At 48.4% G+C, this 27987-nt stretch overlaps 2 protein-coding genes across 12 annotated transcripts in view; one reads left to right on the forward strand and one right to left on the reverse strand.

Annotated features, from left to right (window-relative positions):
- The window catches only part of rassf4a (Ras association domain family member 4a), a 299412-nt gene that overhangs the window by 236835 nt on the left and 34590 nt on the right, over positions 1-27987 (reverse strand). The gene's annotated exons all lie outside the window — the stretch shown is intronic.
- On the forward strand, positions 6721-27760 carry LOC119956032 (C-X-C motif chemokine 2-like). Its single transcript, XM_038782781.1, has 5 exons — positions 6721-6846; positions 9092-9186; positions 9357-9471; positions 18742-18822; positions 26508-27760. The coding sequence occupies exons 2-5, from the start codon at positions 9114-9116 to the stop codon at positions 26611-26613; spliced, it is 375 nt and encodes a 124-aa protein (XP_038638709.1). The 5' UTR covers positions 6721-6846; positions 9092-9113; the 3' UTR covers positions 26614-27760.

Below are 27987 nucleotides of genomic sequence, written 5' to 3' on the forward strand. Positions count from 1 at the left end.
GTTGATATAAACAACAAAAAAAAACACGAGTAATTGCAAACGCATTTTTATCTTTTTCTGATCAGCGTGGTGAGAGATGTTTGAGAGAGGCGGCCGTGATCATGGCTCCTGCGTAGGAGAAATGTGTAAGCTGAGATGTGCACCTTTGCAGGTCCAGCGTTCTGCTGGAGATCTGGCCCAGCTGAAGCCCTGTTGATAGCTTCCAGTGGCAGCCAGGCACATGCTAATCATGGGGTTAGAATAAGATGACGTTACCCCCCCCCCCACCCCCGTTGAGTTTCTGGACTCCTTCCATGCCATCCGTTCTCGACCACACGCAACATGATGTGCGCTAAGGGCAGGACTCATTCAAAAAGACAAAGGTAAACTTGTCAAAGGGACACCCAAGATTAATGTGGAGATTTTTGATATTATTTTAGGACACACTGCAGGTACCGCAAATAATTTTTCCCTTTTGTACCAAGAGGACCATCTGCTCTACTTTTAACTCTTGGAAAATCTTCCATTTCCAGACAATCAATGAGCTAGGATTGGATGCGCTGCACAACGTAAATCCAATTTTGGATGACTTAAGTATTGGAGGAAGAGGGGCACCCGAAAGTGGTGGTGGTGGTGTGTGTGTGTGTGTGTGTGTGTGTGTGTGTGTGTGTGTGCGTGTGTGCGTGCGGGGGGGGGGGGGGGGGGGGGGGGGGGGGGTGGACTAGGTTAAAAACTGGAGTGTTGACTTCGGTCTGCATTAGAGTGCTACAGTGGGAGTTTTGTGACTGAGGGAAATTAAGGATTAATTAAGGGGTCATTTATATCTAAAGTCTAGTCTTTCTTTTATTTAGTAATTAACTTAAAGTTGCTGTTTGGGTTGGAGGAAGGTGAGTTTTAGACCAGCTTTAAACAGAGTTCACGCAGGTTCCCCGGGCAGCTGCAACTTGTTAATCAGGTAACTGGCTTAGACCAGTTTTCAGAGGCGTAGAGTCAGGCAGTACAAAAGTGGACCATCTTGCAGTGCTGAATTTGAGCTGCATTTGAGTGCTAAAGTGGGAGTTTTGTGACTGAGGGGGTTCGGTGAGGAGCGAGCGAGCGAGGTGTTCCTTTCATTTCCTCAAAGAGCGTGAGGGGAGCTGGGAGTTTGCAAAGAGTGCAGCTGACTGGTGAGCAAGCCCTGGTGGGTATTTTTCAAACCAGATTGAATGGTAAATCATAATTTTAGCAAGGGCATGGACATAGTTGATTTATTCAAGAAAGGAGCAAGCTGAGCAGTTCGGGAGATAACCAGAGTTCAGCAAAGGGAGGTAGGAGGTTTAACCGGAGATGTCCTCTCTTTTACTGATTCCCTGAGTGTTCCGAGTGGGGTAAAAACTGAATTGACATCTCAAGGGGGCTCGGATTTTATTGGCAATAGTGAAGCTGTGCTAGATCCACAAACCCACTTCTAATTACTGACAATAAATTGCTTTCAGACTGAGTTAATAAGGAGAATTACAATAAAAAAGTTTTTTTTAAATCTTAAAACTCTAAAAACGAATTAAATAAAATAGAGATGGAGGGTCAGGTGGTGTGTTGTTCATGCACGATGTGGGAGCTGGTGGACTCCATTGTTGTGCTCAGTGAGCACGTCTGTAGTAAGTGTTGGTTTCTTGAGGAACTCTGTCTCAAGAGTTGATGAGCTGGAGTCTGAGCTTTGGATGCTGCGACACATCAGGGAGGCGGAGAGATACCTGGACACTCGTGAGGCAGTCACACCCCTTTTGATTGACTTCCTGAATTCGGCCAGTGGTCAGGGACAGGAGAGTGTGGCTACGATTGAGGCAGGTAAAGGGATCCAGGAGGTAGGGTTGCAGGAGCCTCAGCCCTTGACCCTGTCCACAGGTTTGAGATTCTTGCTCCCTGTGTGGGCAGGAACGGGGACTGCAGGGAGGATGATCAAACTGACCACAGCACCGTGGTACAGGGAGCCATTCAAGTTAGGGGGGAAGTGAAAAGAAATGTTGTCGTAATTGGGGATAGTATAGTTCGGGGCATTAACACTGTTCTCTGTGACCAAGATCAAGAAGCCTGAAGCTTATGTTGCCTACCTCGGGTTTGGGATATCTCATCTGGGCTGCAGAGGAACTTGGAGAGGGAGGGTAACGATCCAGTTGTCGTGGTCCACGTAGGTACCAACAAAATAGTTAAAACAAGGACAGAGGTTCTGCTAAGGGACGATGAGGGGGGAGGAGGGGGGAGGGGGTTTAGTTGTATGGAGAATTAGAAAAGTTAAAGGAGAAGGTAGAAGTGCAGGTGAATGATGAGGACTTTAAACTAGTTAAAGGAGCCGAGGGGTCGGGAGAGGTTAGTAAAGTTTCCAGAACACTTAATAGAACAGAGAGTGTAGAAGGTGGGCGGGAATCTAACTTTAGGCAGAGCAAAAACAGAGACAAATATGAGAAGGGAGGTGGTCAATGCGGGACTGAAGGTGTTGTACCTAAATGCACACAGTATGCGGAACGAGGTATTTGAGCTTGTTGCACACATTGAAATTGGCCAGTACGATATTTTGGGCATTACAGAGACTTGGCTGCAAGGGGACCAGGGCTGGGATCGAAGTATCAAAGGCAATGTGTCCACAGAAAGGACAGATAGATGTGCAGGGGCGGGGTTGCATCGTTGGTAAGAAATGAAATTTTTTCAATGGCAAGCAGTGATTATACGATCAGAAGGCACAGAATCTGTGTGGGTAAAGTTGAGGAATTGCAAAGGAAAAAACACTCTGATGGGAGTTATGTACAGGCCCTCTAACAGTAGTCAGGATGTGGGGCAGAAAATAAATCGGGATATAGAAAAGGCATATAAGAAAGGCAATATCACAATAATCATGGGGGACTCCAACATGGAGGCGAACTGGGAAAATCAGGTTGTTAGTGGATCCCAAGATAAGGAATTTGTGGAATGTCTAAGAGATGGTTTTTTAGAGCAGCTTGTGACAGAGCTCACTAGGGAACAGGCAATTCTGGATTTGGCGATGTGTAATGAGGCAGACTTGATTAGGGAACTTAAGGTGAAGGAACTCTTGGGGTCAGTAACCACAATTGGTATAATCTACCCTACAGTTTGAGAAGGAGAAGCTGGAATCAGATGTAATGGTAGTACAATTAAATAAGGGTTAACTACAAAGACATGAGGGAGGAGGTGGCCACAGTTGATTGGAAGGGGGGACTAGCAGGGAATACAGTGGAGCAGCAATGGCAGGAGTTTTGGGGGGTTATTCAGAAGGCACAACAGAAATTCATCCCAAGGAGGAGTAAGCATGGTAAGGGGAGGACGAGGCCATCCATGGCTGACGAGAGAAGTCAAGGACCGCATAAAAGCAAAAGAAAAAGCATACAAGGTGGCGATGATTAGTGGGAAGCCAGATTGGGAAGCCTTTGTGAGCTAGCTAGTAATATAAAAGAAGATAGCAAGAGATTTTTTTCACTCTATAAAAGGGAGAGGCAACAATAGACATTGGACCACTGGAAAATGAGGCTGGAGAAGCAGTAATAGGAAACAAAGAAATGGCAAAGGAACTGAATAGTTATTTTGCTTCAGTCTTCACGGTGGAAGACACCAGTGGGATACCAGAATTGCCGGGGGCAGAGGTGAGTGTAGTGGCCATCACTAAACAGAAGTTTCTGGGAAAACTGAAAAGGTCCAAAGGTGGATAAATCGCCTGGACCAGATGGACTATGCCCCACACTTTCTTTTGTATTCAATACTGTCTAGGGGTGTAACGAACAACAAACGGATGACAATGAACCGTTGTCAACTGCCCCAACAGCCTCAGACACACCCATACCTCCTGTCACAGCCTCAGAAATCAGATCGGCCTTCTCGAAAGTGAACCCACAGAAAGTAATGGGTCCTGACGGAATCCCTGGTCGTGCACTCAGATCCTGCGCAGACCAACTGGTAGGTGTGTTTGCAGACACCTCCAACCTCTCCCTACTCCCTTCCGAAGTTCCCACCTGCTTCAAGAAGACCACTCATACTGGTGCCAAAGAAGAACCAGGCAACGTGCCTCAACGACTAACGACATCTATTATAAAGTGCCTCGAGAGATGGTCATGAGGCACATCAACTTCAAACCAGACTGCTTTGATCCACAGCAATTTGCATACTGACACAACCGGTTCACAGCAGATGCCATCTCCCTGGCCCTACACTCATCCCCTGCAGCATTTTAAAAACAAAGACTCCTATGTCAGACTCCTATTCATGTGACTACAGCTCTGCCTTCAACACCATAATTCCAACCAAGCTCATATCCAAACTCCAAAACATGGGACTTGGCTCCACCCTCTGCAGCTGGATCCTCGACTTCCTGACCCATAGACTACAATCTGTAAGGATAAACAACAACACCTCCTCCATGATAGTCCTCAATACCAGGGCCCCTTATAAACACACGACTGTGTGGCAAAATTCAGCTCCGATTACACAACCATAGTGGGTCGGATTTCAAACCAGGATGAGTCAGAGTGCAGGAGAGAGATACAGAACCTAGTGACTTGGTGCAACAACAATAATCTCTCCCTCAGTGTCAGCAAAACGAAGGGGCTCGTCATCGACTTCAGGAAGCCAAGTGACATATACACCCTGTCTGCATCAATGATGCCGAGGTGGAGATAGTCGACAGCTTCAAATTCCTAGGTCTGCACATCACCAACAATCAGTCCTGGTCCACCCACGTCGTCACTATGACCAAGAAAGTACAGCAGCGCCTATACATCCTCAAGAAACTAAGGAAATTTGGCATGTCCACATTGACTCTTACCAATTTTTACAGATGCATCATAGAAAGCATCCTATCTGGCTGCATCACAGCCTGGTATGGCAACTGCTCGGTCCAAGACCGTAAGAAACTCGTGAACACCACCCTCCTCCCATCCATTGACTCGGTCTCCACCTCCCACTGCCTTGGGAAAGCGGGCAGCATAATCAAAGGCCCCTCCCACCCGGGTTATTCCCTCTTCCAACATTTCCATGGCTTGAGCTGAAGGCGAAGCTCACCACAGTCCCAGTACTGGCGTTCTTTGACCCAACCAGAGACACCAAGATATCTACTGACGCTAGCCAGGACGGCATTGGGGTGGTGCTCCTCCAGCAAGACGACACCTCGTCCTGGGCTCCAGTGGCGTATGCCTCCAGGGCCATGACGCCGACCGAGCAACGGTATGCCCAGATCGAGAAGGAGTGCTTGGGTCTCCTGACAGGCATAGTAAAGTTTCATGACTACGTATACGGCCTGCCGGAGTTCACAGTGGAAACAGACCATAGGCCTTTAGTCCACATAATCCAGAAGGATGTAAATGACATGACACCTCAGCGACAGCGAATTCTTCTTCGTCTCCGCCGATATGACTTCAAACTCATCTACACACCGGGTAAGGAGCTGATCATCAAGGAGATTTACCAGGATGTTGCCTGGAATGGAGAGTAGGTCTTGCGAGGAGAAGGATGAGGGGCGACGACAGGTTTATAAGATGATCAGGGGAATAGATAGAGTAGACAGTCAGAGACTTTTTCCCCTGGTGGAACAAACCATTACAAGGGGACATAAATTTAAGGTGAATGATGGAAGATATAGGGGGGACTTCAGAGGTAGATTCTTTACCCAGAGAGTAGTGGGGGCATGGAATGCACTGCCTGTGGAAGTAGTTGAGTCGGAAATATTAGGGACCTTCAAGCGACTATTGGATAGGTACATGGATTACGGTAGAATGATGGGGTGTAGATTAATTTGTTCTTAATCTAGGACAAAAGTTCGGCACAACATTGTGGGCCGAAGGGCCTGTTCTGTGCTGTATTTTTCTATGTTCTATGTTCCATAGGGCAGGAGACAAGTCTAAGAACATGCATTAACAGATTTAAAAACAATTTCTTCCCAGCTGTTATCAGACCCCTGAATGACCCTCTTATGGACTGAACTGATCTCTCCACACCTTCTCTACTGAGTAGTACGACACACTGTATGCTTCATCCGATGCCAGTGTCTTTACATTGTGTATCTATCGTATGTCCCATGTTCTTTCATGTATGGAACGATCTGTCTGGACTGTACGCAGAACAATACTTTTCGCTGTACCTCGGGACGTGTGACAATAAATCTAATGAGCTAGTTTAGCACAGGGCTAAAATAGCTGGCTTTTAAAGCAGGCCAGCCTCCCTGGACAGGCGCCGGAATGTGCTTTTCACAGGAACTTCATCTAACTTTCCATTTTAGATTTTGACCAGGGATTTATTCCCGAAATGTGGACCAGCCAAAATGGCTGTGACATGCTGTGGATTTGCTGCATTTCCAAGTTAAACATTTATCCTTTCACAGCTGTTTGTTGTTGAAGTTTTCTGACCAGTTTTAGTTACTTTGTTCATTCTTAATTGAGTGACAAGCAGATTTTTGTTTTTTTTAAAAAGCGCATTTTGCTCCATGGTTGTTCTTGAACTCGGAAATTCTATAAAATTAACAATAAAAAGGGAGCCTGGTCACCACTCGCAATGGAATTTCCAAAATCACCGCTCTTTGCTGCAGCTGGAATGGTGAATTCCACAATGTTGCCCCGCAGCAGGATAAGCTCACTAATTGCTGCCGACTCGTCACAAAGCTGATCAATTTACGTTTTCAGAAAGAAATCTGGCTTTAAGCCAGGCTGGAGATAATTTCAAAGAAATCATGTGATCATCCACCCACTATACAAAGCTGCCCGCCAAGCTTGTAAGGAGTTCAGAATCCAACTCTGTGTGTGTGTGTGTGTGTGTGTGAGCCTCTCAATTCTTCCGACTGGGGACCCAGGACGCTGGTTGACCTGCCGTTCTCAATCTCGTTTCTCCAGACAGGTCAGCTCCTATTACATTGTCATGCATGTTAACTGTTAAGAAGGAGACATTCGTATTGTGGTTCAAAAATTGTTGTGATATGTTTTTGCATTTAACATGATGCATCCTTCGTAAAACTAAAGATACAATCACAGCGTTAATTTTAATCACCCAAGTCCCTGTTAGTTTTTGCCCGAGTCGGGGTCTCAGCACCATACTATTCTTAATCATGCAACAATTCAATTCCTGATGTAGCGCCCATGATTCTGTTTCAATAGTGCAACAGCACTTTGCAAGATGCGCACAAGACCCAGTGTACAGTACGTTAATTGTTCAAAGTATTTCATCAGACACGGACATTGCAACAGATGACTCGAAGTTTTCTTCGAATTAACAATCTTGTATGAGGAACTTAAGGATTTCTTGATCTGTAAATCTGAGACCAACACCAACCCCAGCTTTAACCATCCTGACCTATTGTCGCCCTGACCTCTCTTGACCCCATCATAGCTTTAACCCTAACTTGGATGTTCCTGCAATTTTCTGTCTCCCTTTTCCCGCTGGTTCATCATTTTCACGAGGTTCCCCCACCTGCCCTCAGCCCCTCATGATCACGTAACTGCCCCTCTCCAGCCTGACGGCACCCAATCTGCAACCCCTCTCTCTCTCCTCAATGCCCATTTTAAAACTGCTGTCATCTCTCCACTCTGCAAAAACTCTCAAACTCAGATCCAAGCTCTCATCAAGGTTCGTCTTTAACCCAGGTAACAACTCTTAATGTTGAACAAATGCTCTTTCACGCTAAGGTGCTTGAATACAGCATTTCTACCCAACTCCCCACCCACGTTATTCAAATCCTGCAGCCTGTTTTCTGTGCTGCTAACAGTGATGATACCATCATGGTCACTCACAACGTGATGTGGTCCTGGTTCATTGAGTTTCATGTTTGTGTCTTCGAACAGTCCGTCACCTCATCCTCCTTTTACATGGCACTTGGTTCCATCGCTGCCTTTCTCAACATAGGTTTTTTTTTTTTGCCCGACCTCCATAGTCGCTTTGGGCATGAGCTGTAACTCCCCTTTCCTTATTTATTTTTTTTGCTCCTTAGTAACATCATCTATAAACATAGGACCTGTTTTCATGTGTATATTGATGGAATCCAACTTTACCCCTCCGGCACTACCCTCAACTCCTGTTATGCTGATTTAAGTGTTTGTACAACATCGCGTCCTGGGTGATTCAGAACTTGCTCCATGGTAGCCACCTTCAAGCCAGAAACCTGCCTTGGACACCAATCCTACCCCCCTGGTGCCAACCTCACCCAGCTTCAGGGTGCTCAAGCTTCAAATGAAACACGTGCTCTATCCTTCAATTTCCTTCCATCTGTTCAATGTCAATCTCACCGCATCCTCAACACCCCTCCCCCCCCCCCTCATCCCCGACCATAACAAAATAGTTGAGACCACAATCAAATCAGTCATGATCTTATCAAATGTTAAAGCAGGCTCGAAAGGCCCAATGGCCCACTCCTGCTGCTAAAACACGTTTGTGGTTAATTGCATATCCTCCAGGAACTCCATCAACTTCCATAATACTCCATCATTGGTGGCAGATCCCTTAGCCATCATGCCCCACGGAGACAGGAACGCTGTTCCTGGATCCTTCATACTGTCTCCTGTCTGCTCATCAAAACCAACCTTCTCGACTGGTTGGTGGGATCTTCTCTTCCCCTCCGCCCCAGCGGCATGATTTTCAGCAGCGGAAGTAGCCTGAAGTTGGCCAGCGACATGCTTTGCCTATGGGGTTTTGCATGGCCTGTACCCTCCACAAGCTGCCCCTGGGCAAGAAGGGGAGGGCAATTCCACCCTATGTCTCCCTATAATTTCTCTCCTACTTGCTGCAGGCTCCTTCCTTTCATAGACTGCCTACAGTGAAGGAGGCCGCCATTCGGCCCATCAAGTCTGTACCGACCTCCCAAAAGAGCACCCTGCCCCCGCACTCCCCCTGTAACCCCACCTAACCTGCACATCTCTGGACATTAAGGGGCAATTTAGCATGGCCCATCCACCGAACCTGCACATCTTTGGACTGTGGGAGCAAACCAGAGCACCCGGAGGAAACCCATGCAGACACGGGGGAAGAGCGTGCAAATTCCACACACTTGCTGTGAGGCAGTACTGCCAACCACTGTGTGCCACCGTGCCCCCACTAATCTGCTTGGAAGTTCTGTACTAATTCAGTGCATGTTTAAATTTATTTTCCTCAGCCAGCCAAACATCTGCAAAACAATGAATTTCAGACTTCAGCTTGCGGCTCCGATTACAACATTCTTTCTCCTTCAACATTTCCTTGTGAGTGAGGGTGAGTACAGAAACTCAAAACTTTTTTTATTTTTTATTTATAGCTTCTTTGAATTTCATTGAGCAATCCTAACTCTGGTCGAGAAGTAATGTACAGTAAATGACCCGAGCAGTTTTCACACACCTGTTGCAAAATATTCTCCATTCTTTTGCCTCTCCTTGTTGATACAGCGGCAATACCATTGCGATGTCAGTGTTTCGAATTTGTGGACAAAGTGCCTCCCAAAATGATCAAAAACTTTCAGATATTTCCGAAATCAACCCACTGCAGCAGAACTGAAATTATGTAAGTACAACATGTCTCAGTCATTGGTTGCAAGCTGATACTACTTAAATCAAGAATGAGCTTTTCAAAAATAAACACGCAGCCACTTTTGTCTTCCCCATCCCCGGTCATGTCTGGTGCATAGCCCTGTTGCAGTTGCCCAGATGGTCATTATTCCCATGACGGTCAGTGCTGGTTGCTTCACTCGGCATCCAAATGCACAAAGGATGATTAGGAATTGGTAACTCGCACAAAACCAGGGGTGCCTATTTAAAATGGAATGCCCGCATTGCTGTCTCCTTGGAAAATAGGCGACAGGTTTAGATAAAGGATCTGGATCGGCGCAGACTGGGAGGGCCGACGGTCCTGTTCCTGTGCTGTAATTTTCTTTGTTCTGCGAACTCTGCATCGACCAGCGACTGAACCCGGCATCTTCCTGATCCGACATCAGGCCATTTATTCACTGGATAAATCTGCCAACCCATCAGGGAGGAGCTTGGGAGAATTATCTTCTATGCCGCAATTGCACCACACCATGTTCACGCTGGTGGCGGCTACTCCAGTGGGAATCTTACAGGCTCGCTGATCACTTCATACCTCCCTCATGATACTGGCGCACTTGTGGAAAGGTCCACTTCCCATCTCACCTGGGTAACTCTTAAATGTTTCCGAAGACCAGTTTGTTACCAACACCTTGTAAAAACAATCCATGAAAGCATGGTATCCCTTTTTTTAAATTTTAACCAACTGGGTGCATTTTAAAAGTGCAGCCACTTGGAAGCCCAGCGATCTCCTCTACTTGGGTAAGCCATGCGAGACCAAATTCATATTGCAGAGTTGCGTATCGGCCTTTGAGCTAAGGTCGAGCGCCAAGCCCAAGATGTGGCACCTTGTCAGCTTGGATATTGTATATCTCTCTCTTGTGGAGATCAAGAATGGGGTTCAATTCAAATCCAAATTCTTTTTTGGAGCAGGAAATGAGATGGGAGTGAGGGCTTGGCCCTGAACACTTGGGAGGGCTGACTTTGGAAGTTTAAGAATAACTGTAAGTTCAAAGCAGAGTTGCGTCATGCAGACCATGCAAGTTGGGCACTGTGACACTCAGCAAGGTGCGCTGCCCGTGTGGGGATATCACCAATAGTATGTCAGACAAAAGTTGTATGGAATGTGGGAATGGTGCCAACATGGAGAGAAACAAAACGAGACACTGGACAGGAGTACGCTAAGCAAGTTTCCCCTTCAGCTCCAGTGTTAACGTGAGAAAAATATCGCCTAATAATTAAATGTCGTCAGGTATTTTGCTGCATTTTTCAAACAATTGCTGCACTGCTGGTCACAGGACTCTCCATGATGAATGGTGACACGTGTGCTGGCCCAACAAGCTCTCCTTCTGCATCATTTCCAGACTTGATTAGGAACAGCACAAAGAACTTCTAACACAAGCAGACTAAATGTAAATAAATATATTTACTGCTAGTTACACTGGCAGCATGGATAACCAAATGGGCTGTGGGCATCGTTGGCTGGGCCAACATTTGCTGCCCATTCCTGATTGCCCCTGAACTGAATGGTTTTGCCATTTCAGAGGGCAGTTAAGAGTGACCCACACTGCTGTAGGCCTAGAGTCACGGGTAGGCTAGATTCCTGCTGCTGGCTACAATGTTCCTTTCACGGTCCGAAGTGCTTGCTGGCGAGTATTGTGCAAGGACAGAATTCATACAAAAGAGAAGAATGAACTTGCATTAGTACAGTGCCTCGAATCTCCTTTGGACATCCCGTGATGCTTCGCAGCGAATTTAAGTATTTCTGAGACATAGTTAACCATCAGAAAACGCAGGAAAGGTGCAAAGAAAGCACCCAACATTGGTGAAATAAATTACCTGAAAATCGGTTTTAATGGTGTTGGGCAAATACTGGCCAGGAGACCTAGTGAGTTGTGTCAGTGAATACACTCCCTCCATCTGATTCAGGCTCAGACTGAAAACCACAGTGTAGCTGTCCAGCTGCACAGACCAGTTTTCTCTCCAGATCTTGAGCCGCTCAGTGAAACAAAAGACCAGGTGTGATTTCCGCAGTCACCCCAGCTGGGTGGGGCTGGATGCAGGCACCAGAGCTCGAGGTGCAACTCTATCTCCAGGGAGGCCCAGTGGTTAGCACTGCTGCCTCACTGCGCCAAGGACCCGGGTTCGATCCCAGTCCCGAGGCACTGTCCGTGTAGAGTTTACACATTCTCCCAGTGTCTGCATGGGTCTTGCCCCCCACAACCTAAAAGGTGCAATTGGAATAATTTTTTTAAAAGCTCTTATCTCCACCCCCCCCTTCCATACTCTCCCTTCTCCATACAACCCCCCCCCCCCCCAGATAATCATCGGGGGCTCCCCCACACCCACCGTGGAAGTATAGCCGCCGTTCCTCCCACTCAGTGCCCCCCCTCGTCCCATGTCGGCAAAAGTTCCCCCGCACTGCTCACTGTCGCCCTCCCTCGCCACCGCACATAAATGGGATGCCCCTCCCCATGGGGTTTCCATGGTGACCCACCTGTGGCACAAACCCCGGCACAGGAGTTGACACTGTCAACCTGTCAGTGTGAACCAGTGGCGCGGGGGGGGGGGGGAGGGGCATGAGGATCGTATTTGCTTGGGAACATCATTGCGCCTCTGGTGAGGGGCTGGGAAATCGACGAACGTGACCTCTCTGGAGAGAACCGCGTTTCCCTATTCTCTCCGGATTTTGCACCCAAGTTGCTGTTCTCTCTGACGGCGAGCATGGGCTGAAACCCGCCCCTGTTATACTGAAATTGTAGTTACTTCACGTTATTTGTGAACCTTTTACAACCTCTCAAAGCTGTTTGGAGCCAACTAGGTACCTTTGAACTGCAGTCATTGCAATAAATGTCGGAAACATGCATCGAGTAAAATCCCTTCCAACAGCAATGGGACAGCAGTCATTTAATCTGCTTTCGGTTACACTGGTTGATGAATAGCTACTTGAACAGGGCTCTGGGCAGAACGCCAATGCTCTATGTAGACCTGAGGGGAGGCCACGATTTAACATCTCACTCAATAGACAGGAGGCTGCATTCTCCGGTCCCCCAGCCCAGTGTTTCTGGGCGGCGCGCCGTTCTCTGGAGGCGGGATTCTCTGCTCTCACCGCTCGTCACTGGAATTTCCCATTGAAGCCCCCCCCCCCTCACCCATGCTGCCATCTCGGACATTGCAACAGCCATCTGACCAGGAGGGGCAAGTACCTCGTCCTGAGCCACAGCTGACCAGTCCTGGGGTCTTAAAAAGAGTGGCTGCTGAGATAGTGAGTAGATGCATTGGTTGCAATTTTCCTTTGAGCACAAACAAACGCGACTCGGATGAGAAGGCTGTCAACTTAAAAGCTTTAACGCGACGACCTAGTGATCAAATAGCCAGCAATTTTCAACGGTCACATCAACAATGGTGACCTGCAGGAGCCGGCAAATGGCGCACCTGGGAGGTGGATTTCCTGCAATAGTTAGTCTCTCCGAGAGATGGTTTGAGGGAGTAAGTTGCCAGGAGGAATGTTGTTTCGTATACACAGATCTAGTAAACCATCTTGTTGGTAATTGCACAACTAGAATCTTATCAGTATGAATTAATATGATCCTGATTAAAGACAGGACTTTGATCGTCTGCGTCTTGATATTTGACACATCCAGAGTATTTTCTTTCTCTGCTCACTAGTTTTTGCAAAGAAGTAGACACGCGACAAGCTACTTTCCCTGGCCAATTGAGCAAATGGCAAAAGCGCTTCCCTAAATGTTCTGAATACCCCAACATCGTCAGGTCACCAGCAGGCTGAGGTGAACCAAAGCCCTGGGTAGAGGTTCAATGGCATTCATTAGCTCCTAAACACTTTGGGACATCCCGAGTGGGCGTCACAGTGGTTAACACTGCTGCCTCACAGCGCCAGGGGACCCAGGTTTAATCCCGGCCTTGGGTGACTGTCTGTGCGGAGTCTGCACATTCTCCCCGTGTCTGCGCGGGTTTCCTCCGGGTGCTCCCGCTTCCTCTCACAGTCCAAGGATGTGCAGGTTAGGTGGGGTTTCGGGGTTAGGGCGGGGGGATTGGGCCTAGGTCGGATGCTCTTTCAGAGGATCGGTGCAGACTAGATGGGCCAAATGGGCTCCTTCTGCACCGTAGAGATTCTATAAATGAAAGGCGCTGGGCAAGTTCTTTCGTTATTAAAACTCACATCGTCCTCTGTTGGTGCCTCACTTCCACTGGCAAAATAAGTAGCTATCTTGGTCCGAGAGCAAGAGAACTCGTGGTTATAGGTTCCCATGTTCAAACGGGACAGTTTGAGCTGCCAACAGGTGAGGGAAGTTGAAATATATTACTTGCCTAGACCCGTTACTGGCACGTTTAGTCATCCGTGTGCAATTGATTCATCATGCTTTGCACTGTTTGCTCTTAACTTGGTAAATTCCCACGGTGTTGTCTAGTTTTTGGCACCATTCTCTCTTGGTTTGCACTGACTGGCAGCGCATAATTTTTATTAAAAAAAACCGCAGACCATATCCTCAGCAAGCAAGAAGCTCATGGACTTTAAAATTTAATAATAAATGGCTTAAAAGTGCTCAGATACTCCCCCCGCCCCCCCCCCCCCCCCCGCTCTTTCGAAAGGCAATCCAGTTCGTCTCATTCCCCCGCATCCCCTCAGCTTAAAACATCCAATCCCATTTTTAAAGTATCGTCTGCTCTTAACACTGACTCTGGACCAATGCTTTAGTTTTTAAGACTATTATGGGCCAGGGTTAAGAGAGCCCCAAAGTGTATCATGGAGTTCACCGAACCTACAACTTTTAATAGATTGTGGTATGGGGAGCTCACGGCCCACTCTACAGGTGTGGTACAGCAGAAATCTAAAAGTTTTTTTTTTAAGCAAAACAATGTGTTTCTATGAACTCAGTTAACCTTTTTAAAACATAGTGAACATCTTAGCAACCATCAATTCAAATACACCCCCCCCCCCCAAAGAATACAACACTCTAAGTGATCCTTAAACTTTCCTTTTAACATACATAAGACAAAAAACCCTTTTACAGAAGCACATCTGGTTTAAATTCTCTACTGAGCGCAGTTATCACTCTGAATTCACCAAATGATCTAGAGATAGATGGCAGAGAGATCGAAATTACACCACCTTTGGCTGGCTGCAGCTCCAACACTGAAACGAAACGAAAAAACAGACACACCCAAGCTTTTCATCAAAGTGAAACTAAAAAGCAGAGCCAGAGCTCAGCTCCACCCACACTCTGACATCACTGCAGCCACTTGAGCAGACAAACATTTCTTAAAGTGACATTCACTACACCTATTTCTTAAAGGTACTCTCACATGACAATACCACTCCCTTTGTCTTGTGATCCGTGATCCCTTCTGCCCGTTAATCATTCCTCCCATCTAACTTGCTCCACCTGCCCCTCCATCCTTTCCTCCACCACATTTCTACCTCTCTTCGAATTGTATTGGACTCGAAACGTTAACTCCGTCTCTCTCTCTCGCTCTCCGTAGATGCTGCCAACACTGCTGGGTTTTTTCCAGCATTTTCTGCTTTTACTTAAGGTTTCCAGCATCTGCAGTATTCTGGTTCCATTTTGAAGGGTACTATCGAATCTGTATCTGCCACTGCATTTCAGTTTCTAATAACTCACCAGAGACTCTTCTCGTCTCGGTCTCTTATGCTAACCATCTTAAATCCCTGCCCGTTGGCTATCGAGCCTTCAATCGTTGGAAATCGTTTCATTTACTTTATCCAAGTCTCTCAAAAGTGTAAACATCTGTTTCAAATCTCCTCCTGGCTTTCCCTGAATCCCAAGGGGAACAACTCCAGTTTCACCAGCTTATCCGCTGGACTGAAATCCCTCAACTTTCTGGTAAATCTCTTGTGTTGTCTTTCTATCGGTCACATCTTTCCGAAAGTGTGGTGCCCAGGATTAGGCGCAATAGTCTGGCTGAGGCCTGAACTAGTGTTTTATAAAAGATTTAGGATCATTCCCTGGCTTTTATGTTCTATGTCTCCATTGACATAGCCCAGGATTCCGACATTTTAGGCCTATTTGGATGCCCCCTGCCCACCCTTAGAATTTATGTAGGCCTGTTTGTATTGGGTTGAGCTTGATTTCATGTGGATGCCAATTTAACCCCTGCCAACTTTCCCACCATTATGTTGGAGGGGGAAGGTAGGAGCAGTTACAATGCCTCCCCATGCATGTTCAATACCAGGATCCACAGTTTCTTCAGCCTTAACTGCTGGAGGCCCTTGTAATGGCTGGTGTGGGCTGGAGGAAATCAGGTGGAGGTCTCCATTTTTGGAGAGGGCCCATTTTGCCCCTCGGGGTCTTGGCAGGCAAGAGGTGGGCCTTCCCCCAGGATCAAGGTTTGCGGAAGTGGACAGGCTGCCCATGAGAGCTGTTCCTGGTACTACACCCGCCCACCCAAGGCCGAAGATCAAGGAGGGGACCCAGATACAGGTAAATGGTGGTTGGATGGGGGTTCAGCCTCGGGGAATGAGGTGCAGGCTCACAACAGGGCATGGGAGTGGGTGGCTTTCATCCCCACCCCCCACCCCAATGCCAGGTCCCTCAATCAGGCCCTCCTCCTCAAGCGTCTACAAGCAAGCATGCCAGACTTCCCATGCTCCCTGCATGGCACGATCCCTCCCACCCACCACAGGGCGAGTACCAGGGGCATTAATTGTCCACTTAAGCACCTCATTTGGCAGATGGACGAAAAAGCCATCCATGGGCCTTCCCACAACAGGCTTAAATCAGGGTAGAGAGGAAACTGGGTCCCAACCCATCTTGGTTCTGCTCAATTAAATACTCCTGCCCTTAATTTCTTATCTTAGTCAAAGTACCTGAAGTACAAAATGGAAATATGCCTCGTAAGCAATTGAAGTGCAAGAATTAAGATTACATTATAAAGGTCAATAATTAAAATTTAGTTACATTGGGCGCGACTCTCCAGCCGCCTTGTACTCCAGCGAGTGTACAACGTAGCCGGAGAATCCCGGGAGAGCCCTCTCACGGGCTTCCCGGTAGCGTGCGGGATTCGCCCAATTCCCATGAACCCAATTCCCAAACGCCACTCACGGAAGTAGGTCTTAAATCTACTTAAGACCTCCCTACCAGATATTCACCGGCCTCCCTCGATTCTCCGGCCTCCACAGAGAGCTGCAGCCAGGAGCCGATCAGTGCTGGTCCACAAGAACCTGGACCAGGCAGAACGCCACCCGTGGGGTCTACCGGGCTAGGAGAAACCCCTGGGTGGTCAGGGATAGCGCAGGGTTGGCCCTCTGGCCCACCCCTCAGAACATGGGCACCTTGGCACTGCCCAGCTGGCACCTTGACATTGCTACTCTGGCACTGCCAACGTCCCTGGGTGGCACTGCCAAGCTGGCTGGAGCACGGCGGCCTGGGGGCCAGTGCAACGGTGCCCAGGTGCCACAGTGGCATTGCCAAGGGTCAAGGCCCGAGGGGGGCCAAGCCCATGAAAGAAGGGTGGAGGGGGTGTTTGAAGGACGGGTGTACGCAGGGCAGGTAAGTACGGGCCTCCGTGAGATTGGGGGTGGCCCCAGGGACCCCATAGCAGGGTTCCCTCACTTGGGGAGTGTGGGGTAGTGTCTATGTGGGTGGAGTACCCACGAGCTCACTTAGCGATCGGGGCACCCTTTCAAATAGGCGGCCCGATTTCAGAGTTCGGCTCCACAGTGCTAAAAAAAAGTGGGCTAAACCGGTGAGAAACTCCCCAGGGCCCAAAAAAATAAGTGTCATTGAATAGCCGTGCGGAGCTCACTGGCAACGCGGGCGGGGGAACTCCCTGGAAAAACCCGCCACAAAGTTTTGGGGAAAATCGTGTAACAATGATACAAGCTAATTGCCGCTAATAAAGACCGGATCATAAGTTGGGGTATGTGAGGAGGATCACACTAAAGGCAGATCTCAAAAATTAAGTCTTTCGATTCCAGAAAAATATAGATTATTTGTTTCCAACTTGCTTTGTGCCTGAAGATTGTAGCGCCCGAGGAGGTTTTTGTCATATTTTTAAAAACTAAGTGTTAAACGATCCTCTCATCCGTAGCAATAGCATGATTCTCACACACAGACAGGTACATGCAAGTTTCAACTTTTACACTGATGGATAGGCCAATAAACTTTAGTCAAACAAAATTCGGAACCATTCATTTCCTCGGCATGAATTTTACATGTTTGTATTGTACAATGGATTAATTGGATTGGGTTACTGCAACGCATGCTTTCACTACTTTGTTAAAACCACAGCTTCTTGTTAACTGGTGTGCATTGCGTATTCCAACAGCCTAATGGGACAAGCGCTCACAAATCCATGATTTCCATTCTCCAAATTCTTTGCTCGTGATATCCACCATCAGCTTCCTCCTTAGAGTCGGATAGAATCCCTTCAGTGCAGAAGGAGTTCATTCGGCCCATCGAGTCGAACCAACCCTCTGAAAGAGCACCCGAACTAGGACCACTCCCCCCGCCCCATCCCTATAACCCCATCTAACCTTGGGACACTAAGGGGCAATTTAGCCTGGCCAATCCACCAAAATCACACATCTTTGGACTGAGAGGAAACCCACGCAGTCACTGGGAGAATGTACAAACTCCACACAGTCAACAGAAGGCGGAATCGACCCCGGGTCCCTGCCGTTGTGAGGCAGCAGTGCTAACCAATGTGCCACCTCCTCCTTTACTCTGTATTTGCTCCATCAGCCCTCTATTCCTTTCTCTCAATTACTCATTGAGGACATACCCTTTAAACGCATCAATGACAAAAATGCTCAAGTGGTTCAGGACATCAGAGAGAGAGAGAGAGAGAGAGAGAGTGAGTGGAGAGTAGAGAGTGGAGCACATTAGGGACCATCAACATCCGGGAGCCATCAAGCGATCAAATGGGCAATTTTGAAGAAAGCTCTTTACCAGTAGTGTGGAGGGAATCTGCAGCTCATACCATATGGCGTAGCTGGGACAAGTACTCAAAGGGAAGCTGGAAAGCATGAGGGAGAAGGGAACTGAGGGAAATACTGATCGAATTAGATGAGGAAGGAGAGGAGGAGGCTTGAGTGGAACATTAGTACCAGCATGGACCAGCTGACCTGTTTTTGCGTCATTTTTTTCCCCCCATCGGTTGAAGCTGCCTTTGAGTTAAGGTCAGCGACACACTTATTGTGCATCGTCCCACGTGAATGCACGTGGCAGTGCGCAAACAAGACACTTACAACCGTTCTCTTCGTTTTCAGATTAACTGTGCGACAGGGTGAAGAGGTTTGCCTTCAGCCAGAAGCGAAACAGGGAAAGAAACTACAAGACTGCTGGGAAAGGTCAGTACAAATCATTCACGTTTCCTTACCACTGAGACTTCGGTTCCATTCGACCCACTAACAACTGGAGCCGGCTGAAAAGGACTCGCGCTGCTGGTGTAGCCATTCTGTTTCGGAAAAGCGCAAACGGTTTTACAATTTAGGATGGCAGGACGAGCTAGTCTCGCAACGCTAAAAATTATACGGGGCACGCAAGGAGCTACGTCTCAAAATGTTTCCAGGCCAAAGCAGAGACAGTCCAAGTTCCTGAGGCGGGGACCTAGGTGGCTAAATTAATGTAGGTAGATTGTACAAATTTGGCTCGGACTATACAAGATCGGGAGGGGGGATCCGATCAAGATGTACTGGTGCCGGCTCACAAATCACCAGATGTATTAAATCCAGAATGGGATCTTAACTCTCAAACACTATCACTGGGCCACCAGTCTAATACCACTGGACGAGTGTACAAACCCATGCAAAGAACCTGACAGGCCAAGAAACCAGCGTTAAACCCACTTTATCTCACCCTTCTATGAATATTTATTTTCCGAACAGGTGCGCCACTTTTAAGACGTCTCATTTTAGTGCGGCATTCATCTCAATGCAGATGAGGGTTTGTTGGGCAACCTTGTACATATCCCTTTGAAGGACCAAAAGTAGCACTGAAAGGGTTACCGACTACCTCTTCCTTTCCGATTGTGCAAGTTCATGCGTGAGCCGAGTGAGGAGAAAACATTGGTGTGGCTGCTCGATTGTGAACGTTACAAAGCAGAATTATTTTGATAGATATGTTCAACAGGAAACAAAATACCCAGGAAACACCTAGATTCCTGACACAGGAGGGTAATGCGTGCAGTGAGTGATTGATGGAGTTGTCAAGCTTGCACTAAGCTGAAGGACGGGAGTGTGGGAGGATTCATTGAATAGGCCAAAGGGCTAAATCCTTTGACGCGGCTTATCTCCACCTTGAGGTGCACTCAAATGTTCCATTCTCATTTATTTTTTTATTATTTTTTTTTTTAAATTTAGAGTATCCAATTCATTTTTTCCAATTAAGGGGCAATTTAGCGTGGCCAATCCACCTACCCTGCACATCTTTGGGTTGTGGGGGCGAAACCCACGCAAACACGGGGAGAATGTGCAAACTCCACACGGACAGTGACCCAGAGCCGGGATCGAACCTGGGACCTCGGCACCGTGAGGCTGCAGGGCTAACCCACTGCGCCACCGTGCTGCCCCCATTCTCATTTATAACCTACTGTCAGTGGCCAATTCCAGAAATCCAAATTCCTTCTAGACATCAGAAATCACGAAATAACCTCATCAGACCAACTTGAGTAATCTGAAAATGAATTCAGAGATCTTCCTCCAAAGAGTTGGATATTCATCGAGGTAACCACATCTTCGGAGACACTTTATCCCTTCTCGCATTGCGCGACAGATGCAGCAACATTTCTATCTGCGAGTCAAGACAGTGGGCGGGATTCTCAGTCCAGCGTCGCCGGTATCGGGCAACGCGATTGGGTGGAGAATCGTGCATGAGCCAAACATCGTGGCCGGTGTCGGGTGCCCGACGGAATGGGATGCTCTGGTGCCTTGACAGCGGTGTCAATGCATTCTACTCCGCACGTACAGGAAACCAGGGAATGGGTTGTGGCTCGGGACCGGATACTGTCCAGGCATGGACTGCCATTGCTACCGCCTGCAATGCAGCCATATTGCTCCAAGGCCCAATGACCACCCATCGCGGCCCATGGTTGAGCAGAGTGACACTCATCAATGGATGTCCCGCCCCCAGCCCACAACCGGGCGCCACCCGCCTGCCGGACATCACGTGGCCCTCCCAAAGGGAACGCCCATGATAGCTCCTATAGAAAGGTGCCGGCTGGAGGCCACAGAACGTACCGCTGGCATGGGTAGCACCAACCACCAGTACCCCTTCTGGTAGAGATGGGTGGTGGGGACAGAGGCACTGACAGGGTCAGGGGGCTCAAGCTCCATCTGGTGCCGGTGCTAGCCCGTTAACGGATCATGAAATGCTCCGGAAACAGCACCACTTTAGTGGTCGTAGAGTGAGCGGCACGGTAGCACAGTGGTTAGCACTGTTGCTTCACAGCTCCAGGGACCCAGGTTCGATTCCCAGCTTGGGTCACTGTCTGTGCAGAGTCTGCGCGTTCTCACCGTGCGTGGGTTTCCTCCGGGTGCTCCGGTTTCCGCCCACAAGTCCCGAACAACGTGCTTGTTAGGTGAATTGGACATTCTGAATTCTCCCTCAGGGTACCCGAACAGGCAATGGAATGTGGCGACTTGGGGATTTTCACAGTAACTTCATTGCAGTGTTAACGCAAGCCTACTTGTGACACTAAAAGATTATTAATTATTATTCAGTCACGGTGTCAGCACTTGGGGCGCGATTCTCCTCAACCACGATGGGTGGGAGGATAGCGGGAGGTCTGCTCCTGCACCTCCCGCTATTCTCCCCCTACTCCTAAATGGCGTGTCCGGTTTTGCGACACGCCGCCCGGAGAAACACGGGCTGCCGTTTTTCACAGCGGCCCGCGATTCTCCGGCCCGGATGGGCCGAGCGGCCTGCCGTTCCCGACCTGTTCACGACGGCAGCAACCACACCTGGTCGCTTCCGTCGTGAACATGGCGTGCCAGGTAAGTGTGGGGCCTGTGGGGGGCGGATCGGGGATCGAGCACTACGACCGTGCTCGGGAGGGGACTGGCCCGCGATCGGTGCCCACCGATCGTCGGGCCGGCGTCTCAAGGGGACGCACTCTTTCCCCTCTGCCGACCAGCAAGATCAAGCCGCCACGTCTTGCGGGGCGGCTGAGGGGAAAGACGGCAACCACGCATGCGCGGATTTGAGCTGCCCAACCCCCGTATGCGCGGCTGACGTCATTAGGCACCGCCGCGGCATCATTCTTGGCGCGCCGGGTCTTGAAGCCAGGGACAAGGCCCGGCGGCCGAGTTTCCCGGTACGGCCCTCCTATCCCCCGGGGGAGGGGAAAATAGGGGGCCGGGAGAGGCTTCCGACGCCATCGTGAACCTCTCCGGGTTTCACGACGACGTCGGGCCTTGCGGAGAATTCCGCCCCCTAGTCTCTGAAATGTAGAATCCAGCCCAGCGAATGTAGCAAGTTATTTGACTTACTCACAATGCCTATACTGTGTGATGTGAAGCAATAACTGACATTATGTGAAGGTATTTAAGCCAGATAATTGCAGAGAGTGTGTCACTGCGGCACATTTTTCATTTGCGAGTGTGGTGTCGAATCATTACGCATTCCATTATCTGGTCAGGGTGACCACACTCACACATGCTGGAGAGTTACTCATTCTCCATTTATGCATCAGCGATTCGCAATGTCATGGTTTGTGAATGTGGTTCAGAACCATGCAGCCAAGTGTCGTCGGTCCCCAGCTGACTTACACTGGCTGCTGATTTGCAGCAACAGAATCGCCAAGACACTTTAACACTAGACATGCAGCCTAAATCCAGTTCTGTAGGCCCAAAGCAACACCGGGATGAAACAAACAGAACCCAGCGAGAGGGGTTTATAATCCACTTCACACCAGAATCAGTGTGGATTGACCCAACAATTTATACGACACGGGTTTGGCATCAGTGAAGCCCAAACCTGCGAGATCTCTGGCGCAAAGGCTAATTGGAGCACCCCACTCCGCGGAGCTTTGGATTAACCTCAGCATTTTTCTGATTTTGAATTGACTGTCATTCACACAGTGGCATGTCCCACAGCAAAACTCGGCAAAGCTTTATTAAAAGAAATCAATTCAACAAATAAATTTGGAACTCCCTCCCTAACAGCACGGTGGGTGTATCTACATGGCATGGGCTGCAGCCGTTCTCAAGGGCAAATAGGGATGGGCAATAAATGCTGGCCAAGCCAGCGATACCCACAGCCCAAGCATAAATAATAATTACAAAGAATACAGACTTATGGAGCAATGCAAATGTATTTTAACATCAACCCTGCCGGAACCTTTGGTCCACATGTTTACAGGGTGGCGGGGAGGAAGCAAGGACTTGTGTCTGTGCCCAGAGAACCCAGAAATACCAGGAAGGCCGGGGTCATGCCAAATTGAAGTGCCCCCCCCCCCCCCCTCCCCCCCCGGTCAGCTATCGGGACAGGCCATGAGGTCTGGGAGATCACAGGCGAAAAGGCAAAAGGAACCGCAGGCGGGGAGAGGGGATAAGATCTCTTCCCCACACATCCCCCAGCCATCTGACCCTCTCCTTGGCAACCCCCCCCCCCCCCCCCGGCAAAAATAAACAATTCCCTGCCAGGCCTCTCCGCTGGAGGTGCCCACTCCTATCCTTTCCTCTGCTTCCCTTCTCAGCGGCACTGCAGTGGCTGCCGGCCCGCTCATCGACGAGCCAGCGTGGCGCCTGCCCTTGCCTTCCAGCTCTTGATCGCCTCCTTCTGGCGAAACCACAGGCCGGCGGGAGGGGGCATTGCTGGCACCTCTTCCCATCAGTGCTCGCTTTTCCTTCTGTGCAATGCAAAGCTGTTTGAGGATATGGATGTGAACATATTCAAACTGGTGGAAGACTATTGAAGGTAAAGCCTGCTGCACATGTATTAACTTGGCATGAACGTCAGCCCCTTGAGCTGTGCAAAGTTTATTGTCTGCATGCAGAAACGCGTTAGTCAACAACGTTTCCCTCCCCCGCCAAGTACACGGCTTCATTGTATTCCTAAAGCTGGGGTATGATCCCGTACCAGCCTCCCCGAACAGGCGGCGGAATGTGGCGACTAGGGGCTTTTCACAGAAACTTCATTTGAAGCCTACTTGTGACAATAAGCGATTTTCATTTCATATGTGGTACCAGCGCATCCCTAAAAGAGGACAAGCACACATTGTTTATACCAGCTGTGTTGCAATGAAATGCAAGGCACTTGGGCAGCAAGGCCATCGCGGTAACAAATCTTTCAGAGCACTTATTAGAAGGAAAAGCCAACACAAACTTTCCCGATTGCTGGCACAAGCTGAACTTTGACTAACAGTGCCCCACTGTGGACAAAGAAATCCACACCGAAATCAGCCTGTTAAAGACAGACACAGTGCAGGCCAGGTAGCAATCTGGGAGAGTTCACAGAATTGGTAAGATTTTTGAGATGCCAGTCTCGCGTTCCCTCTCAACCTATCGCATTCGACCTGGTGCCTCCTTGAAGGAGACACCAGAGTCTGTGTGGCGGGTAGCTGAGGAGTGAAGCAGGATGTCGCAGAGAGGATGGTCCCCTCGTTGCCTTACACGGAAAGGCGACAGCAACTTTTACATCTACATCTAAACAGGATGTCCGGAAAAACGATTTGGAACAGGCAACTTGAGATTTTTCCGCACTGTATGCGATTCACATCTAACAGTTTAGTGGTTCAGGATGTACATTTATGTGCAAAGTTTTTAAATTAACTTCAGCTGATTCTTCAGTGAGGAGGTTACACGGAGTCAAATGCCCATTTTTCCCCATAGATGAAGTGTCCCATTGGAAAAAAAAGCAAAAACTGCCGTTAATGTTCATACCCTGACCGACATACCTCAACGCAATAATATAACGGAAAACAGTGGGAGAATTATTTAATTTACTGCTTGTGAGGCAAATCGACATTCCTGCACGAGTAACAATACTTCGAAATGGTTCAGTTATCCTGAAACACTTTGGGACATCTCAAGGAGGCGCTATAAACATATTTTTGTCTGTAAAGTTGTCCTATGGGGTAGATGGAGAATGTGCAAGGCAATACGATTCCTCCAATTTATAAGTTGTGAGGTAAAGGTAACGTCACCACAGTCCCAATTGACTTTAGGCTGCTTTTCCCTTTGAGGGAGGGAGAGCTGGCTGGTGGTGATTTAACCTGAGGGTCACCACACCTCAGGCGAGGGGCAAGGCTGAGAAGGCTCATGGTTGAGTCATAGATAACCTCAGCCGTACAGGAATTGAACCCGCAGGGTAGAAACGTCACAGCGCCAGGCACCCAGGTTTGATTCCCGGCTTAGGTCACTGTCTGTGCGGTGTCTGCACGATCTCCCTGTGTCCGTGTAGGTTTCCTCCGGGCGTTCCGGTTTCCTCCCACAAGTCCCGAAAGACGTGCTTGTTAGGTGAATTGGATATTCTGAATTCTCCCTCAGTGTACCCGAACAGGCGTCGGAGTGTGGCGACTCGGGGATTTTCAAAGTAACTTCACCTCAGTGTTAATGCAAGCCTACTTGTGACATTAATAAAGATTATTACATTGGCTTGTGTTTAAAAAAGCCTTTTGGAAGCTTGCTGCACATTTAGCAGCTGCCGATTACGGGACAGTATGATTTATTTGCTGCGCCACGAACAGTTTCAAATTTGAGAGGAGGAGATATTTTTTGTGTGTCAATGGATCGCAGGATAGTTTTCTCAGGCGTCCAAGCCAAGATACACACTGGTCAAGGAGAAAGATTTCCTGGGCCGGTCGTGCACACCTTCAACACCAGTCAGCCCTTTCGAGATTCGGGAAATAACTTCACCGGTTAATCTGGAAATTAATTTAACTGATTTTAAGCAAGGCAACAGCTGAACCCATTCTGCAATCGTCCTGCGCCCACAAGGCCCCAGTTTGAATGGCAGGCAGCAAAAACAAAAATAAAAACAGCAAGTTCGCTGCTTTAATTGAGAAAAGTTGCTGGATGAATAACTGTTGCAATTTCTATTTGAATGGGTTTCACCCACAGCGTAGCTTCCTTCCTCTTTTGCCACTTTGTCCATATTTTGTCTGTAAATCAATGATGGTCACTTCCTCCCTACTGCGTTCTTGGGGAACGTGTGATTCCCTGATCCACACTTTTTCCCCAGGGGAAACCCCATGCTCAGGAGTACTCCTTTGGAAATCTTCCCTTCCCATGTAGAGGTGCAGCTTCCACATTAAATAATGAGAGCACCCTAGCTCTGCAGGCAGCACTATCTACCTCAGCTGATCATGGGGAAAACGTGCGCTGTTCGCAGCTTCTGAACCCTGTGGTTCTCAGCTATTTTCATTTCCAACTCAGGCCACAGATCAGCCAAAGGGGGTGGGGGACAAGCTGAAGGGGCTGAACTGCCTACTCCTGTTCCTATATTCCTCTCCAGTTCTTCCCTGAAGGAACCGACTCATACTGGAGGAGTGCAACAGTCTTCCTCCAGCCCCAGCAGTCATCCCCTGCCTTGCCATTCCTCCATTATGGCCTCAAGGCGATGAGCACAAACGAGTTATTCAACCGTGGCAGCACCACAGTCAAGCCCAGTCCTGTCCACGTCCAGAATCCACAGACATCCGGATACTTTTCAGAGAGGGCTTCCACATATACAAGTGAGCTGAAGCCATCCTAATCCGGAACGCTTCAGCTGATGCTGCCCAGATTTTAGGATCAGACTCGACGTCAAATATTTGCAGAGGAGCTTTGAAGCTTTTGCTCCTCTCTCTCTACCCTCCATGTTGTCGGGGGGGAAATGTGGGATGCAGGAAGAGAGATAAATAGGCCGAAAATACAACATTGCAGCGCTTCTCAGTAAAGGAACCGGAGGGGCAACAGTGCTCTTTGCATCTCGCTCACGCATCTTCAAACCTCTTAGATTTTTAAACGATTCTCGAGAAACCCGAACACGAGCGCTAGCTGCAGAACGTGCAAACTCCAATTCACCCGTCGGTATTTATTTTTCTCTGTTCCAGCATTCAGCACGATCCGAGCAAAATCAGTCGATGCATTAAAAGAAAAACAACGAAGGTTAAGAAGCCAAGAAAGAAAAGAGGGCGCAAGGGCAGAGGCGCAGTCTAAACGTCAACAGCTTTAACTCTGCTCTCTTCATCCCAGATGCTTTTAACCGACGTGTGGAGAAAGATGATGGAATACAAGGGGCCAATCCTGTGACCCTGACCCTGAACTGCGCGTTACAATTTTTGAAAATGTATTTTGATTCCTGCTCCTCTTGTTTTTTTTTTAAAAAGGCTGCATATGTTTATGGATATATCTTTACACATTTAGTTTGTTACCGCGGTTCCACATCATCTCTTTACACTACTGCAACAAATGGAGCCAGGATAGAAGCTATTATCCGCCATAGACTCCTAGAGTCCCTCCAGTGCAGGAGGCCATTCGGCCCATCTGCACCAACCCTTGGAAAGAGCACCCTACCTGGGCCCACGCTCCCACCCCATCCCAATAACCCCAACTACGCTTTTGGACACTAAGGGGCAATTTAGAGCGGCCAATCTACCTAACCTGCACATCTTTGGACTGTGTGGGAGGAAACCGGAGCACCCGGAGGAAACCCACGCAGACACGGGGAGGATGTGCAAGCTCCACGCAGTCTCCCAAGGCCGTGATACAGCAGTGCTAACCCCTGTGCCTCCATTCCGCCCCATGGTGAACAAAAGGACTGTTTGGACGCAGCATTAAACACACTCGTCATGTCACCATTCATTTTTAATTGGCAAGTTTTAGTTCACCAATCCTCAAGACAAACTGGTTTTGTTGTTGTTGCTATTATGTATTTTCTTTGCAGTAGCAAGATTGTACGGGTCAAGCTACACAGCAACAAACTTACTCCGCGTACATTTCCCCCACCACTCACTTTGGGAGGGATCCACTCCACAACACTGCTCGGAGCTGGCTGCTAGGTCGGCAAGTGCAGAGTTTCTTCACAAGAGGCTTTTCCAGCCTGTAGGGAAAAGAGCCGGCCAGGGAATCACGGCTAAATCTGGCAAATGGAAGCAGAAGAAAATGAAGCCTCCATGCCGCACACCACACAGCAGTTCTCCAAGCTGTCACGTTAGCTATTAAAAGGTTTTTTTCCCCAATGGTCTGGAGAAATATATGGCCAAACCAGCGTGTCGTCAAGGTATTCATTTTTGAAAAGGAGATTTATAATGCCTCTGTTATTTGAAAGGACAAATAGTTTAATAAAACAAATGATACCAAGGAATGTGAGATTGTTTCAATTTACTCAAGAGATTTATCCTGGATTCTAGGCACCCAATTCAGTCTCTCCCCAAGCAGAATAAAAGATTACAATTTCACTCTATTCTCGATTGGGAGAAGGGACAAAGCTCGCAACTTTTCATTTTATACAACACAAAGCGAACAAATCTGTGCAAACCAAATACAATTTACAAAAGCCAAACGTTAGAAATAACTTCCAAAACCTAAACC

Source organism: Scyliorhinus canicula, chromosome 22 (genome assembly GCF_902713615.1).
Source record: "Scyliorhinus canicula chromosome 22, sScyCan1.1, whole genome shotgun sequence".
Taxonomy (NCBI): domain Eukaryota; kingdom Metazoa; phylum Chordata; class Chondrichthyes; order Carcharhiniformes; family Scyliorhinidae; genus Scyliorhinus; species Scyliorhinus canicula.